The following is a 14935-nucleotide window of genomic DNA, read 5'->3' as shown; positions in this document are numbered from 1 at the left end:
TCTTTGCCCTGTAATGAGTACCAGCAGTGATGGAATTATATTCTCTCTTTAAATATTCTCCCTATTCCCAAACTCTTTCTGTTTGGAAGGAGGAGGACATATTGTATGACTACTCATTCTGATGAACCTATGATCTTCTCAAATGGTTAAAAAGGAAGAATATACAAAGTTCTTCAGGCTAAGGTGCAAATTATACATGATTGACAACGCTGTAAATGATTACAAGGAGAAAGGTTACTCTAGAAATTATTACACTGCCTGGTCAGTTTTGTACTATGTTCTTCTCTCATTACTTTGAAAAAAGCAACTGGTAAAGGGGCATCACTCCAAGTACTTCTTAATTAGCACGTCTGAGGTGCACACCTCCAGGCAGTCTTCCCAAAGTGCCTTTTGGGAAGCATGTCTTGAAAGCTGAATAAACCAGCGAAGAGGATCTACTGCAGGCAACTCAATCCATCCACGCTCCCCAGAGCAAACAGGTTGGTAAAATGTGTTGTTCGTGTTCTCAGTGGCGCAGTCACCAAGAAGAAGCAATTGGTACTAATCAGGAAAAATGATTTCTGATTCTAGCAGCAATTCAGAAGACTTTCTCACTACTGTATCCTTTTGTCAATTTTCTTCTTTCGTTTTCAAAACTTAATGTAAATTTTGTCAGACCACCAGGGAATCCTCCAGTTAAAATCTCTTTCACTTTGTCAGCTTTGAATACTCTGTCCAAACTTGAACGGTGCTCCTGAATGTCTGTAGTCTCCTCTCTACCCACTGTTGTGTATATTTTGCTCTTACAATGCTCTTAAATCTACAGATTTTAGCTAAATCATAGAATTAGAGCACACTATGTTATTAGAGCTTACTATGATATTAAAAAGAATAATCAAAATTATTAGGCCTTTGTGTTACAGGGCTGAAAGTAGATCCACTGGTTTTCAGCATTAATGGTAGTGGTCATATCTCAAAGAAAAGTTACATTTAATGCAAAGCTTGCTATTTTTCAATGAAAGTGGTTTTCTTAAGTAAGAAAAACAAAAACATTTCTTAGAATATTTAATATCCTTTTTTTTTTTTTTTTTTTTTGTAGAATTTAGGGAATATTTAACAGGCCAAATTTCACAAGTAAAACCTTTCTAGATTTTTAGAATAAATCACATCCCTGTTAATAGGATTTTGACTTTAAATGCAATTACCACCTAGATTCTAAGTTTCTCCTCTATAATCCTAATTCTGAAGAGGATAGCATGATTCTTCTGTTGCTTGTCATGATCCCTCTGGGGTACACATGTAGACATCTGAATGCATGTACTGGATTTTAATCAGATTTGCTTTCCATTCCCTGTTCAAGCACCCACTCGGGAACCTGATTTTCTCTGTCAAGGAGAAACATCCTCTTACTGCTGTGAACCTGATTTTATTCATTTTTAATGGATTTATTTGTTGAATTGAGCACTGTTTTACCAACTGATGCTGGAAAAGGGCATGCAAGGACACAGAGTCATGTGATTCTGAAGTTATGGCAAATAAATGTATGCATTCTGACTCATTGCCAAAACACAGTCCTGTTTACAGAGAAAAATATGCAACTCTATCAAGCGTAGTTACTGTGCTCATTGTATCTGCTGTAGTTTCCATGAAAATAAATTTATTTATTACTTTTGGCCTACATATATGCAGCCCAAGACAATTCTTCCTCATTCAATGGGGCCCTGGCAAGCCCAAAGATTGGACATCCATGCCCTGTTGGTTTATTTAAAACTGCTGAGTATTTTCTAACACAGTTCTGTGAACTACTTTGTTTTTGTCAAATTACCCATTGAGGGTGGGGGCCTCATCATGCCAGAAAAATGACATTTTTTTAGCCAGTACTATTTATTCTACTAAAACAGTCTTTCAAATGTATTAAGATAACATACCATAAGCAAAATACTTCATTTTTAATCACTGATACGTTCAGGTTGATTCAAGCGGATCTGTTTTAATCCAGTCTGGTGCTCCATGTTAGACGTGGTTTAGTGGGCAGTACTGGTGGTAGGTGAGCAGTTGCTCTTGCACGTCTTTTCCCACCTTATGATTCTATGTTTTTGGTGGTTCTGGTGGTACAGGTAATTCTATTCATGTCTGAACTCCACTGACAGCCATGAAACGATAGCACTGAGGTGAAGCAGACCTGCAGCTGAATGTGGACCAGTCAGGGGAATGACTGCAGCCCCATCTCAGCCTTCCTGCCAATTTCTGATGCCAAGACCATGTTTCTCTTTGACCACTCTTGCCTCTTTGCTTATTCCTCTGGGTTAAAGGCAATGGGTTAAATACACCAGGTTAAAAATTTTCATGCATTTTTCCTTCACTCAGCAAGTTAGAAGTGAGCAACTGGTAATTCTTTTGGAGACCTCTGTTATTACTATTTCCCAGCAATGATAATGAATGATATTACTGGTCACTGAATGTTTTTCTGTGGCAACAGTGCATAACACTCCATCAGGCGTTGTGTAGATGCATGATAGTTTCCTGTACTGCTTATATCCAGTAACACATTCGTGTTTATTTTGAATACCTTTGTGAGATTCTTTGCTTCACCAAAGATCACAATCATAACAAGATGTTGAAGCATTCTGCATCCAGCCCACACAGTTTTTTGAGCTGTCGTATATCACTGAAAAGATTTAAGCTATGCAAGCTGTAGGTATCTGAGTTCATTGTCCTGATAGGAAGATCAAATGTGATTGTTACCAGCTCCTGCTAGTAAAAAAAGAAATAATTCTGCTGTTAAAATATTTATTTTGTCAGGAGGAATAAAGTTTTTTTATTAAATCGTGGTCAGTACTTCAGAGGTTATGGTTGTAAATATGGGACAATATAAACTGAATACAACACTAACTTAAAAACATGGGGCAAAGGACAAAACTTACTGTTTTTGCAGCTTCACTCAGGTTATGCACATTTCATGTGGACCAGAAATTAATCAACAGCTTTCTTGTTATTTTTTCCAAGCTGGCCGATGGCTTCATTCTTTGTAAGAATAGGAAAGAAAATGACCTGAATACCAGCAATCACTCACCTAAGCTTGTAACACGACTAGTAATTTATATTTAGCAGCTGAAGAAGGAAAATCAATAGAAAGATACAGATTTCAGGGTCATCATAGACTGCGTTGTCCCCTGCTATTTCTGCAGACTCTTCCAGAGGCAAACCACGTTTTGTTCCATGTTGGATAGTGTTCATGTATGCTCAGCAGGCACCTTTAAACAGCATTCCATCACTGTTTGGCAACAGTCTGAAGCAGTCTTCCAGGTTACTGACAGTAATGATAAAAATTTAAAAAAAAAGAAAAAAAAGAATAGCAATAAAATGAAAGCAATTCATTAGATTGCAGATCATTTATGATTCTAGTGGTGAGAACAGATAGAAGAGGGAGGACGTTTACAGTGACCAAATGGAAACTGGAAACATCCTTCAGTTCCACGTGAAACAAAAAGAATCTCAGAAAATCAAATACCAAGTGCTCTGGTGTAAGAACAAATATCCTTCCATCATGTAGGTGATGTTAGCAGTCTTGAAGATCTATAATCTGTATGGATCAGCCAAGCTACAGACAATATGATCATATCAGTAGTCCTTAAGAAGCTGTTGGTACAAAATACATGAGAGCATGCTGGGGAACTTTGCATTTAAACATCAATTTTGCTGTGAATAGCCTAAGTGAATTCAACTAATAATTAATCAATTCATAATAGAATTATCTTTCTTTGGTTAATTTCAAGATAGTGTTTCTCTTTTTCATTATTTTTGTTACAGAAAAACAATAGCAATGATTCCATTAACTTTCTTACGCAGTCTACAGCATCTCCATTTATATCCTGCCATGAAGATTTGTAAATTACAGACTCTAAAATTGTTGTGGACTCTGAAACCTCCTTGTAGGACTTTCCATAGGCATCCCAGGCTGCTTGTCTCTGATGTGCACTCTCAGTACGAGTCTGTCAGGCGTGGTGAACAGGAAATACCAAAGTACTTTAACTTTGCAAGTGATGTACTGGACAAATGGTCTGAGATTGAAAAGGTAGGTGATCTTTTGTTGGGCAGATGAGAGTCTTTAATTAATTTAAAATAATAACTTCTTTTTATTAAAAAATAATCAGGTGCTAAAAACAATTTGCATCAGGAAATGATGTGGGATCTCATTTCTTTTTGCTTCATTTATTACAAGTGTCTCTGATCCTTGGTGCTTGTAGGCGGAAAAAGCAATGATAAGACCCTCATGACCCTGATTTATCCTTGGAATGGTTGTGCTTATTGCTTCTGCATGCCATGGTACTAGCTGTCACATCATAAAAACAAGAGTGGCATAGCAATAATACTGCATGCCAAGGAATTTTCTTCCACAAGCATGCAATTGCCTTGCTCCAAAGTAGAGGCTGAATTTGTCCACATGTCGTGTCACTGACGACCTCTTGCTTGTTTCACTCCTTCTCCCTGAGCTCTCAGGCTTGTCCTGGAATACTGCATTCTCCTGATTTATTTTCTCCTCTGCCTGGGTAGCTTCTGTTTGTTAGTATTCCACAACTCCATTCAGAATATCACAAGTATTAGGTGAAGTATTTCATGTTGCCCATTACCTTCTTAAGAGAAATAATGCTCTAAGCTTAAACAGGAATAGAATTCAGACAACTTGAGTCTGGAGATGCACAGAATGGTGAACACTGCAAGTTAGAAAAGGGCAGTTTGTTAGGAATATCTGACTATGATTCATAGTGAGTCTTGCACTCCCTAGAGACAAAGGAAAATAATGGCTCATATGCAAGTTTGGAAACACCTATATCCTCCACAACTCGCAGATACCTGTGCTTTTATAATTATGAAGTCTTTAAGAAGAAATTGGGGTTTCTTTGGAATCCTTGTGGTTTTTAGGCTGGAAGAAAACCAACAAACTCTGCTTTTTGGTGGATAAGTGGTAATGGAGAAGAAGTAAAATGGAGCTTTGAGGAGCTGGGATTCCTTTCTCGGAAAGTGGCCAACGTGTTGACCAAAGTATGTGGACTGCAAAAAGGGGACAGAGTCATTGTGGTTCTGCCACGAATCCCGGAGTGGTGGCTGGTGAACGTGGCTTGCATTCGAGCAGGTCAGTGAGCATATCTGAGATCAGTAAAACCGGTTTTTTTGAGAGGATACAGAATCATTTATAAAGGAGAAGTAATGTAAATTAATAATCAGTGAGTTGCCTAGCTACCAATTACGCAGGCAGCCCTGAAGGATTTGCAGTAGGTGCCATAGAGCAGGTGGCCTGGGGGCATGGAGAGCTGAGGAGTCACCAGAGAGGTCCACCTCCTTACAGGAGGGCACAGCAGCTGCATTACTCCAACATTAACTGACTTAGGAATGTCAGGGCAAATCCACCCCAGAGGTCAGTTTGGGAACAGTCGCTAGTTTAGACTCTTAGAAAAGGATCAGATGCAAAAAATGTTATTCTAAATTAACCATATTGCTCTTCCAGGGATTGTCTTAATTCCAGGAACATCCCAGTTATCAGCCAAAGACATATTATATCGACTCCAGGCTTCAAAGGCCAAATGCATCATCACCAACGACACTCTGGCTCCTGCAGTAGACTCAGTGGCATCTGAGTGCCAGTTTCTTGAAAACAAGCTGGTGGTGTCCAAAGGCAGTAGGGAGGGATGGCTGAACTTCAATGAACTGTACAAGTGAGTATGCATGAGCAGCATTGCAGTCACGATGCAGAAAGCAGACCTGTTCTCCACAAATGCTTATTTACAAGTATTCATCAACTGTGAATATTCATCAAGCACCAACACTAAGCTTTAGTGGTGTGATTTCATGACTGCCTGATTGCTGTTTCCACATCAGAGTTGTTTGCTGATAGCAGATGTTTACCAACAGTCTTCAGTTTTATTCCAGGAAGTTTCTACCCTGTCCTTCTTAAGTGGAATCTTGTCATGGAGGAAAGCGCAGTTCTACATGATTTCAGTCTAATTTGGTGAAAGGCTTCTTTGAAGCTTACATTCTGAAGCCCATGTAATCACTGAAGTCACCAATTGCATTGTGTTTTACAGAAACCAGCCTGCTGACCATTCCTGTGTCAAAACAAGGATTCAAGATTCAATGGTTATCTTCTTTACCAGTGGAACCACAGGTTCTCCAAAGATGACCGAACATTCCCAGGGCAGCCTTGGTTTTAGACCCCTGTTATGTGAAAGGTATGAAAGGTTTGAGCCTGGTTGATAATTGGAGCTGCACAGTACAACTGATGAAAGGTTCCTGAGTTACTCAGATGTAAGGCTACAGTCCTCCTCCCCCAGAAATCAGGTTAGAAACTCTGACAGATTTCCATATGAGTAGGATCAGCCCCAGTATCTCCATTTTCCAATGACTATCTTCCAGTCCTTCTTTAGAATGGTTCAAAGGACAGACACAAGCTGGGAATATTTTAGAGTGCAAAACCAAGAATATCACGCTGTTTGTGCTGCAAAAATTATGTCATGTGTGTAGGTGAACAGAGTCGAGCTGATGCTGGTTGCACAGGTCAGCCTGATCCCTCAGCAGACATGGAAGTGAAATACCTGGTGTCCAACACAGAATTGATGCATGCTTCTGCTTCAGCCCTACCTTCCTCCCCAAGAAAAGTCACTTTATTGCAATTCTTTCCTTTATTGTAGCCTATGTTATGAATGGCCTCGTATCTTTACCATATATGTTTATTGTACATATAATTAAACCTTAAAGGTCCTTTTATCCCTGAGCTAGCTCAACAAATGAACTTACTGCCAGAGCCCACATATCTCATTAGCAGTCTTGGATTTGATTTTTGTTTTCTACTGGCGTTGCTGGTTGCTGGGTATTTGAGTTTTTTTACAGAAGGAGTGGGGAACGGTGACCCTTTGGTTTCATTTGCTTTCCTTTCGCTTTTTTTTTTTTCTTTTAATTAAACCAAAGTTATCATTTCCTTTTTATTTTTTTAATTCTTTTTCCTGCTGCTAGGTACTGGTTGGATACATCTCCGTCAGACACGGTGTGGGGCATTACAGACACAGGCTGGATAGTAACTTCACTGGCATCTCTATTTGATGCCTGGGCTTTGGGATCGTGTGTCTTTGTCCACCAGCTCCCACAGATTGAACCATCAGTTATCCTAAATGTAAGAAAAAACTTATGGATGTGTGTAAACCTGCAGAAAAGGAGCAGAAAATAATTTCTAACTGCATAGAAAGATTTAATGACTGTTATGTCCACTGTTGCATTCAAGATGTACCCTTCCATAAAGTCTCATTCACTTTTTTAGTGTACACAGAAGGGGTCCGTCCCAAGATACTTTGATACATTTTGCTCATAGCTGGTAAGCACATGGGAAAATCATCCCAGAAGCAGTACTAATCACATTGCCTTTGTTCCAGTAGCCATGGGAGATAATATTAGCTAATATTAATGCAAACTGAAAATTATTTTCTGCCTCTGGCGGCCAAGATGAAAGTGAACCCCACCTGGAGTACTGTGTCCAGTTCTGGGGCCCCCAAACAAGAAGGACATGGAGCTGTTAGAGCAGGTCCAGAGGAGAGCACAAGATGATCAGAGGATGGAGCACCTTCCCTACAAAGATCGACTGAGAGAGCTGGGGCTTTTCAGCCTAAAGAGGGGGATTTTATAGCCCTTCTATGACCTGAAGGGGCCTACAGGAAAGCTGGAGAAGGAATTTTTATAAGGGCAGGTAGCGACAGAATGAAGGGAAATGCCTTTAAACTGAAAGAGGGTAGATTTAGACTAGATATTAGGAAGAAATTCTTTACTGTGAGGGCAGTGAGAGATTGGCACAGGTTGCCCAGCAAGGCTGTGGATGCCCCCTGCCTGGAAGCACTTGAGGACAGGCTGGATGGGGCTGTGAGCAACCTGGGCTATGGGAGGTGTCCCTGCCTTCAGCAGGGGGTTGGAACGAGATGGTCTTAAAGCTCCCTTCCAACCCAAACCATTCCCCATAACGCAGACAGGCTTATTCTGTCCATGCTCTGAGCTGTCTAGGCAGTCTGGGTTTCATGCAGACAAGAAGGAATGGGATTTTTCCCAAACACTGTGACTCTCCACCTGCTATGCCAAGGGTAGGAGGGTTTCTTGCCCAGCAGAATGTATATACATACATATGTATGAATGTATATACATACATTCTGCTTTTACATAACAGGAGAGCTACCTTTGACCCCTACACCCCTGTGCAGTGTACATCCAGAAGATAGCTTTTGTTGCCTGAGTTTCACCTGTTGTCTCGTTGCTTCACTCACTAGACTCTCTGCAGATTCCCCATTGACACCATGATTAGTGCTCCCACCCTGTACCGCATGCTGGTGCAAGCTGATCTCTCCAGGTACGTCAAGAGATACTATTTGCCCTAACTACATGTTAGCCATTTCCCAGGTCCAGCTTTTGACCCAAAGTGGGGTCATAATTCAGTCTAAAATATCCTTTATGAAGAGACAGTCATGCAAGATTTGTGAGTTTTGCTGCTTGTAGAGAAGCTTGATATTTTCCACCGGTCATTTGAGACTTTTCATTACTGAACTTCTAAGCAAATCCCAGAGGGTATAAAACTAAACACCTGGGAAATTCCAGTTCCAATCACCAAGTTAACTGTCCATGCTCTGGGAAGCGCTGTCACCCCCGGACAGCATTAGCATAACTGCTGGGGACCGACAGACCTTCTGCTCCAGTTTCTCAGTGATGAACAAACTGTCGCTCCTGGTTGCTCCTCTCCTGTACTTTCTCCCTTGGGCTGTTGCAGAGGGTCAGCAGTCACGCCCCTGGCTCAGCAAATTGGTCCCTGGTTAGTTACAAGCTGGTGCTTAAATTCCAGCTGACTTCAGCAAAACTTTTACTTTGTTTTTCATGCATGTTTAACTCTACTTGTGTGCAACACTGAGCAAAGACTGATATCCTTGCTTTATTGGGAACCAAAGAATCAGGAATCCTCTGGTTTTCCTACTTCGTGGGAATAACTTCCTGAGTAAACAGAACTCCAGGATTATTTTACAGCATTTTGCTCATCCTTGTCTTATGCAATAGATTTAAGTGTTTCTCTTTGCTTTTTGACCCTCTGGGAAGTTACAAATTCATGAACCTGAAGCACTGCATGAGCGGAGGGGAGCCGCTAAACCCAGAAGTCATTGACCAGTGGAAAAGCAAGACAGGGCTGGACATCCATGAAGTGTATGGCCAGACTGAAGCGGTAGCGTCAATATTCTGTTAAATCTTTGTAATTCCCTTTTGCTTAATGAAACATTAATGCTTGTTTTCAATAACGCAGCCTATTTCTTCTTTCATGTTTCTGTGAATGTTTCAGTAACCTCTGATCACCCTGAAAGAGCACCTGTGCATGGCTCTCCTCACAGAACCTCTTGGAAATGGGGATTGTTGGGAGGGGTTGTGCACTAATATTTTCTTAAATGTCCTTAAGCAAATGCCAAACGACAGTGCCAGGAGAGAGCTAAAAGCTAACAAAGATGGGCTAGTAGAGGACATAAATTCTTTGTAGTTAATGGATTAGTATTCCATTCCAATAGTAATCTTTTTTCTTCATCTTGCTCATTTCTACTTTACAGAACCAACAACCAGGATCTTCTGAATCTTAATTCCTTTGGCTTTATTCTAGAAAATGCATGCAATGAATTGAATGTGAACGTAGTGGTTTTCTATGGCAAACCTTCATTTTGATTTTTATTTTTACAGGGAATAATCTGCTCTGTTTCTAAAGGAATGAAGATCAAACCTGGATCAATGGGAAAAGCCGCTCCCCCGTTTGATGTTCAGGTTTATTGACTGCTTTTTAGACTTTTCCATAGGTAGGGGGTGAGTGTTCTTATTTTCTTTTCTTTTACTGAAGTACATGTTGCTTTTCGTTCTAGGTTGTAGACAAAAATGCTAATATTCTGCCTCCTGGACAACAGGGGGAAATTGCTGTCAGAAGCAAACCCGTAAGACCACTTGGTTTATTCACTGAATATGTAGTAAGTATTTTATTCCTCACCAACAGCAATATCCCCAGAATATCTGAAATTCCTTAGGGATTAAAAATGCCCTGTGTTTTTCACCAGTTTTCAGGCTTGCTGGCCCATTTTTTGAGTCCTGAACTGTAGAAGCAATATATTTTGGTAAAGATAATCTGAGAATGAATTCCTTAGATGCCCTGTGCAGACTGGAACCTAATGGGAAGCTATACTTCCCCTTAAGGTTGGATATTCTGGGTATCTGAAATTCCTTTTCAGAAGCAGTGGTGATGCATTGGCACAGGGAGGTGGTGGAGTCACTGTCCCTGGAGATGTACAAGAAATGTGGAGATGTAGCACTTGGGGACATGGCTAGAGGGCATGGTGGGTTGGGTTGAGGCTGGTTATCTTGGAGGTGTTTTCCAACGTGAATGATTCTATGATTCTAAGATGCACTTAATAATAGAGTGGTCAGGGTTGGAAGAGACCTCAAGGATCATGAATCTCCAAGTGGAAAAATGTGATCCAGACTTCATTTCATCCCATTATTTGATTCAGATTTTTGTTCAAGAACATTAAAACATGGATCTGAAAAAGCAGCCTAAAACATTTCCCTACCATCCTTATCACAGACAGTGACCTCACTGGGAAGTACCATATGTGCACCATATGCTATCTGAAAAGCTCATTAAGTATTTATGTTAAGGATTGACTAAAAGATCAAGAAATGTAGAGAAAACATGAACGATTCACTTGCTTGGACTGGTGAATGTTAGACAGGTGAAGAGAAGAATTTATCAAAGATTAAGTTAGTTTCTTTTCAAGAGTCAAAACAGTTTAAGTCTATTTTATTGTATTTTATATCAATATCAGTATAATTCTTGAAGAGTATTGACCAAAAAAAAAAAAAATTCCAATTAATTTAACATTGTGTGTGTTATAATATAATGCATAGCTGATGCATTCTTAAAATGTAAGTTACTATTTGTAATCCACTTCAAGGATAACCCTAAGAAAACTACAGAAAGCGAGCGTGGGGATTTTTACATCACAGGGGACAGAGGGACTATGGATGAAGACGGATATTTTTGGTTTATTGGAAGAGACGACGATATCATCATTTCTTCAGGGTCAGTTTGTGTGCTTCTCTTCTAAACTGCTGTTATGCAGTGTTACTGCTGTGCTTCTGACACAATGGTCCTTATGGTGAAATGCATTACCTCTCACCTTATGAATGCTCACTTTTATTAGCAGTTTTTCTTAGACCTGCAGTATTATCATCTTACTCGTGTATCTGTATCAGTTTCCCCTGCAACTCATCTCTTTCAGCACATGAGCACAGCACAACCTGCCTGTTTTCCACTGGCATAGGAGGGATTTTAATCTAGTTTCAGTTTTAACTGAAATTGAAGGATACCTCTATCATAGCCAAGGAAACATGTTATTTCAGTACTGGTTTGGTACCGGTTTTCCAGCTCACAAAATCAAATCCTTTGTTGTTCTTCCCTTATCCAGGTATCGCATTGGGCCATTTGAGGTAGAGAGCGCCCTGATAGAACACCCAGCAGTAGCAGAAACAGCTGTTGTCAGCAGTCCAGATCCCCTCAGAGGAGAGGTAATGATGCTGCACAGTGGTGGCAGAAGCCATACGTTTGTTTAAATGTATAAGTATATAAATAAGTTCCTTTTTTCTGAGTAATGTACAGCTGTAAGGCAAACTTCAGAGAGAGAAAATATTCAGCAGGCTCTGCAAAGACAATTCTTGCTACCCCTTCTTCTTGACCCCCTATGAGGATATAGAGCAAATGCTCTTTTCCTGCAACAGGGGCAGGAAAACTATGCTTTGAACTTTCCCCTCAGCTTAACAGTGTGCAGAAGCTGGGCACAACCATTTCACCTCCCGCTCTGGTTTCTCTCTTATTCCTTCTTGCACGTCATGACTCCAAGCTCACATCATGTCATAACTGCTCACTGGTAGCCAATGTATCAGTTCTTAAAAACTAACAGTGTCAGATCACTCTTACTGACCTTGTCTTCTAGGTTGTGAAAGCATTTGTGGTCTTGTCTGATGCCTTTTCATCCAGTGACTGCGAGAGCTTAACCCGTGACTTGCAGGAGCATGTCAAGAAAACTACTGCTCCATACAAATATCCCAGGAAGGTAAATGGTTTCTGGAGAAACTAAACCATAACATCCTTTCATAAATCTCAGGAAAATTATTATTTGGATCTTCGCTGTTCACCTGAAAGAAACAGTGATGATATGCTTGATGTTTCTCAGAAATATAAACATTATAGGAAAAATGCTACCAGCAATGCTTTAGTTTACATATGTAGAACTTGTAGAAACTAAGGACCATTACTTGATGCCAATATCATCCCTCTTCTCTTCATTTTGTCATTATTCATCTCTGTTCTCAGGTAGCATTAGTCTTCATCCTTTAGTTACAATGCCCAACTTGGTTAGCTGGTTTTTGACCATCTAGGAAGCCAAAGAAAACTTCAGAAGATGCACACTTTGCTGCCTTTATTTGGCTTGGACTTGATCCTATAGGCTAAATGTGTTTACTGATGGGAGATCTCCTTGTTCTCCATGTATGTTGAGAGACTTGGAAAAGCTGCTCTGCAGAGATCATGCTGCATCATTTTCTGTCTTTTTTATGCAGGTGGAATTTGTCCGGGAGCTACCAAAGACAATCACTGGGAAGATAAAGAGGAATGAATTAAGAGCCAAAGAGTGGGGACAGATGTAGCACTGTGTGGAATTTAACAGAACTCCTGTTGTTCCATTAATGCTATATTTCTCTGTTAAAATCGGTCTGGTCTGCCTTTTGTTAAATGCCTGAGCATCAAAACTTGTACATAACACCAAAGTGTGATGTCTGCATCTGTTTGCAAAAACTTCTAATGTCAGCACTACAAGTTCAGATCCTGATGCACTGCTGGGAGAACAAACCAATTATACAATTCCATTCTAGTCCTTACTATCCAAAACTTCACCAGAACTTAGCTGGTGACCCATCTCTAATATATAACATCCAAGATCACAAAAGGATAGGAGGAAGTTTTTCACCCAGAGGGTGGTGAGGCACTGGAACAGGTTGCCCAAGGAGGCTGTGGATGCCCCATCCCTGGAGGCATTCAAGGCCAGGCTGGATGTGGCTCTGGGCAGCCTGGTCTGCTGGTTGCCAGCCCTCAACATAGCAGGGGTTGAAACTAGATAATCATTGTGGTCCTTTTCAATCCAGGCTGTTCTAGGATTCTATGATTCTATTATTATTAGCTTCAAGCTGCAGAAAGAGGCGGGTGTGGATTTGAGTTGCTTACATGCACTGACCTTAAATGCAGCATGCTTTAAACTGAATACAGTCCTTCTAACATTTACTGAAGATGGAAAGACTCCTCTGCTGATACCAAAAGACCTTCCTAAACCTATGTTCATGTGTTATGTGTTGATGACAAGTACTGCCAGCCTCTACCATGCTTTTTCCACAAATGTCGTTTAATACAGAGAGTGGCTTCGTTGCTCATCCTCTATTCTGATCTTCACATACAAGAGGCAAAACTCCTGTACCACCTCTGATGCTCTTTAAAATAAAGTTTGCTGTTCAGCAAGTGACCCAATTTGTAGACTAAACCACAGTTCTTTGCCACAGTAGTCAATTGCTGCATGAAGAGGCTACATCAGCAGCCACTTAGGTAGAGGTGAAACCAGTGAGAAAACTCCCACAGTCTGGTTTAGATCATCACATCTGCTTAACTTCAAGCTCTCTGCTTTCTAAAGAAGTACGAACTATAATGTGCACACCCTTTCTCCTCTCCTCTCCTCTCTCTCCTCTCCTCTCCTCTCCTCTCCTCTCCTCTCCTCTCCTCTCCTCTCCTCTCCCTCCTCTCCTCTCCTCTCCTCTCCTCCCTCCCTCCCCTCCCCCCTCCCTCCCCTCCCCTACCCCCTCCTGCCCTCCTCCCCTCCCCCCTTCCCCTCCACTCTCCTCTCCCCTCCTCCCTCCCCTCCCCCCTCCCCTCACCTGCCCCTCCCCTCCCCAACCCTCCCCTTCCCCTGTCCCCTCCCCCCTTCCCCCTCCCCCATCTCCTCCCCTCCCCTCTCCTTCCGCCTTCTCTCCCCCTCCCCTCTCCCCTCCCCTCCCCCTCACCCCCCTCCCCCTCTCCTCCCTTCCCTTTCCCTTTCCTCTCCACTCCACTCCACTCCACTCCACTCCCCTTCCTTCCACTCCCCTCCACTCCCCTCCACTCCTCTCCCTCCCCTCCCCCCCTCCCTCCCTTCCTCCCTCCTGTCCCCTCCTCTGCCCCTCCCCCTCCCCCGGCACGAATTTTCATTAATTGACAAAACATCTCCAGCCTTCAGCAGTCCACTTCCATTCATTAATTAAGAGCAAATGGCTGGAAAACAGCAGCATCTTTGGGCATGAGATAAGGTCTTTTCCAGCTGCCTCCCTGCTTGGAGCTCCTTTCTAGAGTGAGATGTGGAGAATGCTAATTTTGAGAAAATAAAGCATTTTTATTTCTTGGGATTAAACGTTTTGGTTATGTCAATGAAACAATTTCTGTACCAGCAACAGCTGAAATGAAAGCAATTGTCAATAAATACATTTTCTTTGCTGACAGTCACTTCATTGTTTAATGCTCCTTAGTATTTCACAGAGATTTCAGAGCACTTTTCAGTATTTCAGTATTTTAGAAGCATAGGTTACATTATAGTACAATTAGTCATTGCTTTCTTACATGCACTTGTTTCAGCATGTCACATATCACTGCCACAAGCTCTTATCTGTATACAGTTCTGTTTCCCTTAAAAGTCATACATTTCCGGACCCTTCAGGTTCTCTGCCTCTTCTAAATCTTTCTCCTTTGTTTTTTTACTATTTTTACTATTACATTTTACTATTGCACACTCAGCCAGAAGCAAAAAGCATAACTGCAATCACATGTATGTAAAAATAAGCA

General features: G+C 41.2%; 1 protein-coding gene across 1 annotated transcript; it reads left to right on the top strand.

Moving 5' to 3' along the window:
• The first annotated feature begins 3356 nt into the window (after positions 1 to 3356).
• Positions 3357 to 13798, top strand: LOC100540035 (acyl-coenzyme A synthetase ACSM4, mitochondrial). Its single transcript, XM_031555886.2, has 13 exons — positions 3357 to 4054; positions 4903 to 5113; positions 5486 to 5693; positions 6063 to 6206; positions 6988 to 7144; positions 8280 to 8359; positions 9094 to 9217; positions 9718 to 9798; positions 9894 to 9995; positions 10977 to 11104; positions 11490 to 11589; positions 12015 to 12134; positions 12640 to 13798. The coding sequence occupies exons 1-13, from the start codon at positions 3803 to 3805 to the stop codon at positions 12724 to 12726; spliced, it is 1794 nt and encodes a 597-aa protein (XP_031411746.1). The 5' UTR covers positions 3357 to 3802; the 3' UTR covers positions 12727 to 13798.
• The last annotated feature ends 1137 nt before the right edge of the window (positions 13799 to 14935 follow it).

This window comes from Meleagris gallopavo, chromosome 16 (genome assembly GCF_905368555.1).
Source record: "Meleagris gallopavo chromosome 16, MGAL_WU_HG_1.1, whole genome shotgun sequence".
In the NCBI taxonomy this organism is placed as follows: Eukaryota; Metazoa; Chordata; class Aves; order Galliformes; family Phasianidae; genus Meleagris; species Meleagris gallopavo.
The sequence above is the reverse complement of the archived record's forward strand: the minus strand, read 5'-3'. Positions and strand labels throughout refer to the sequence as shown.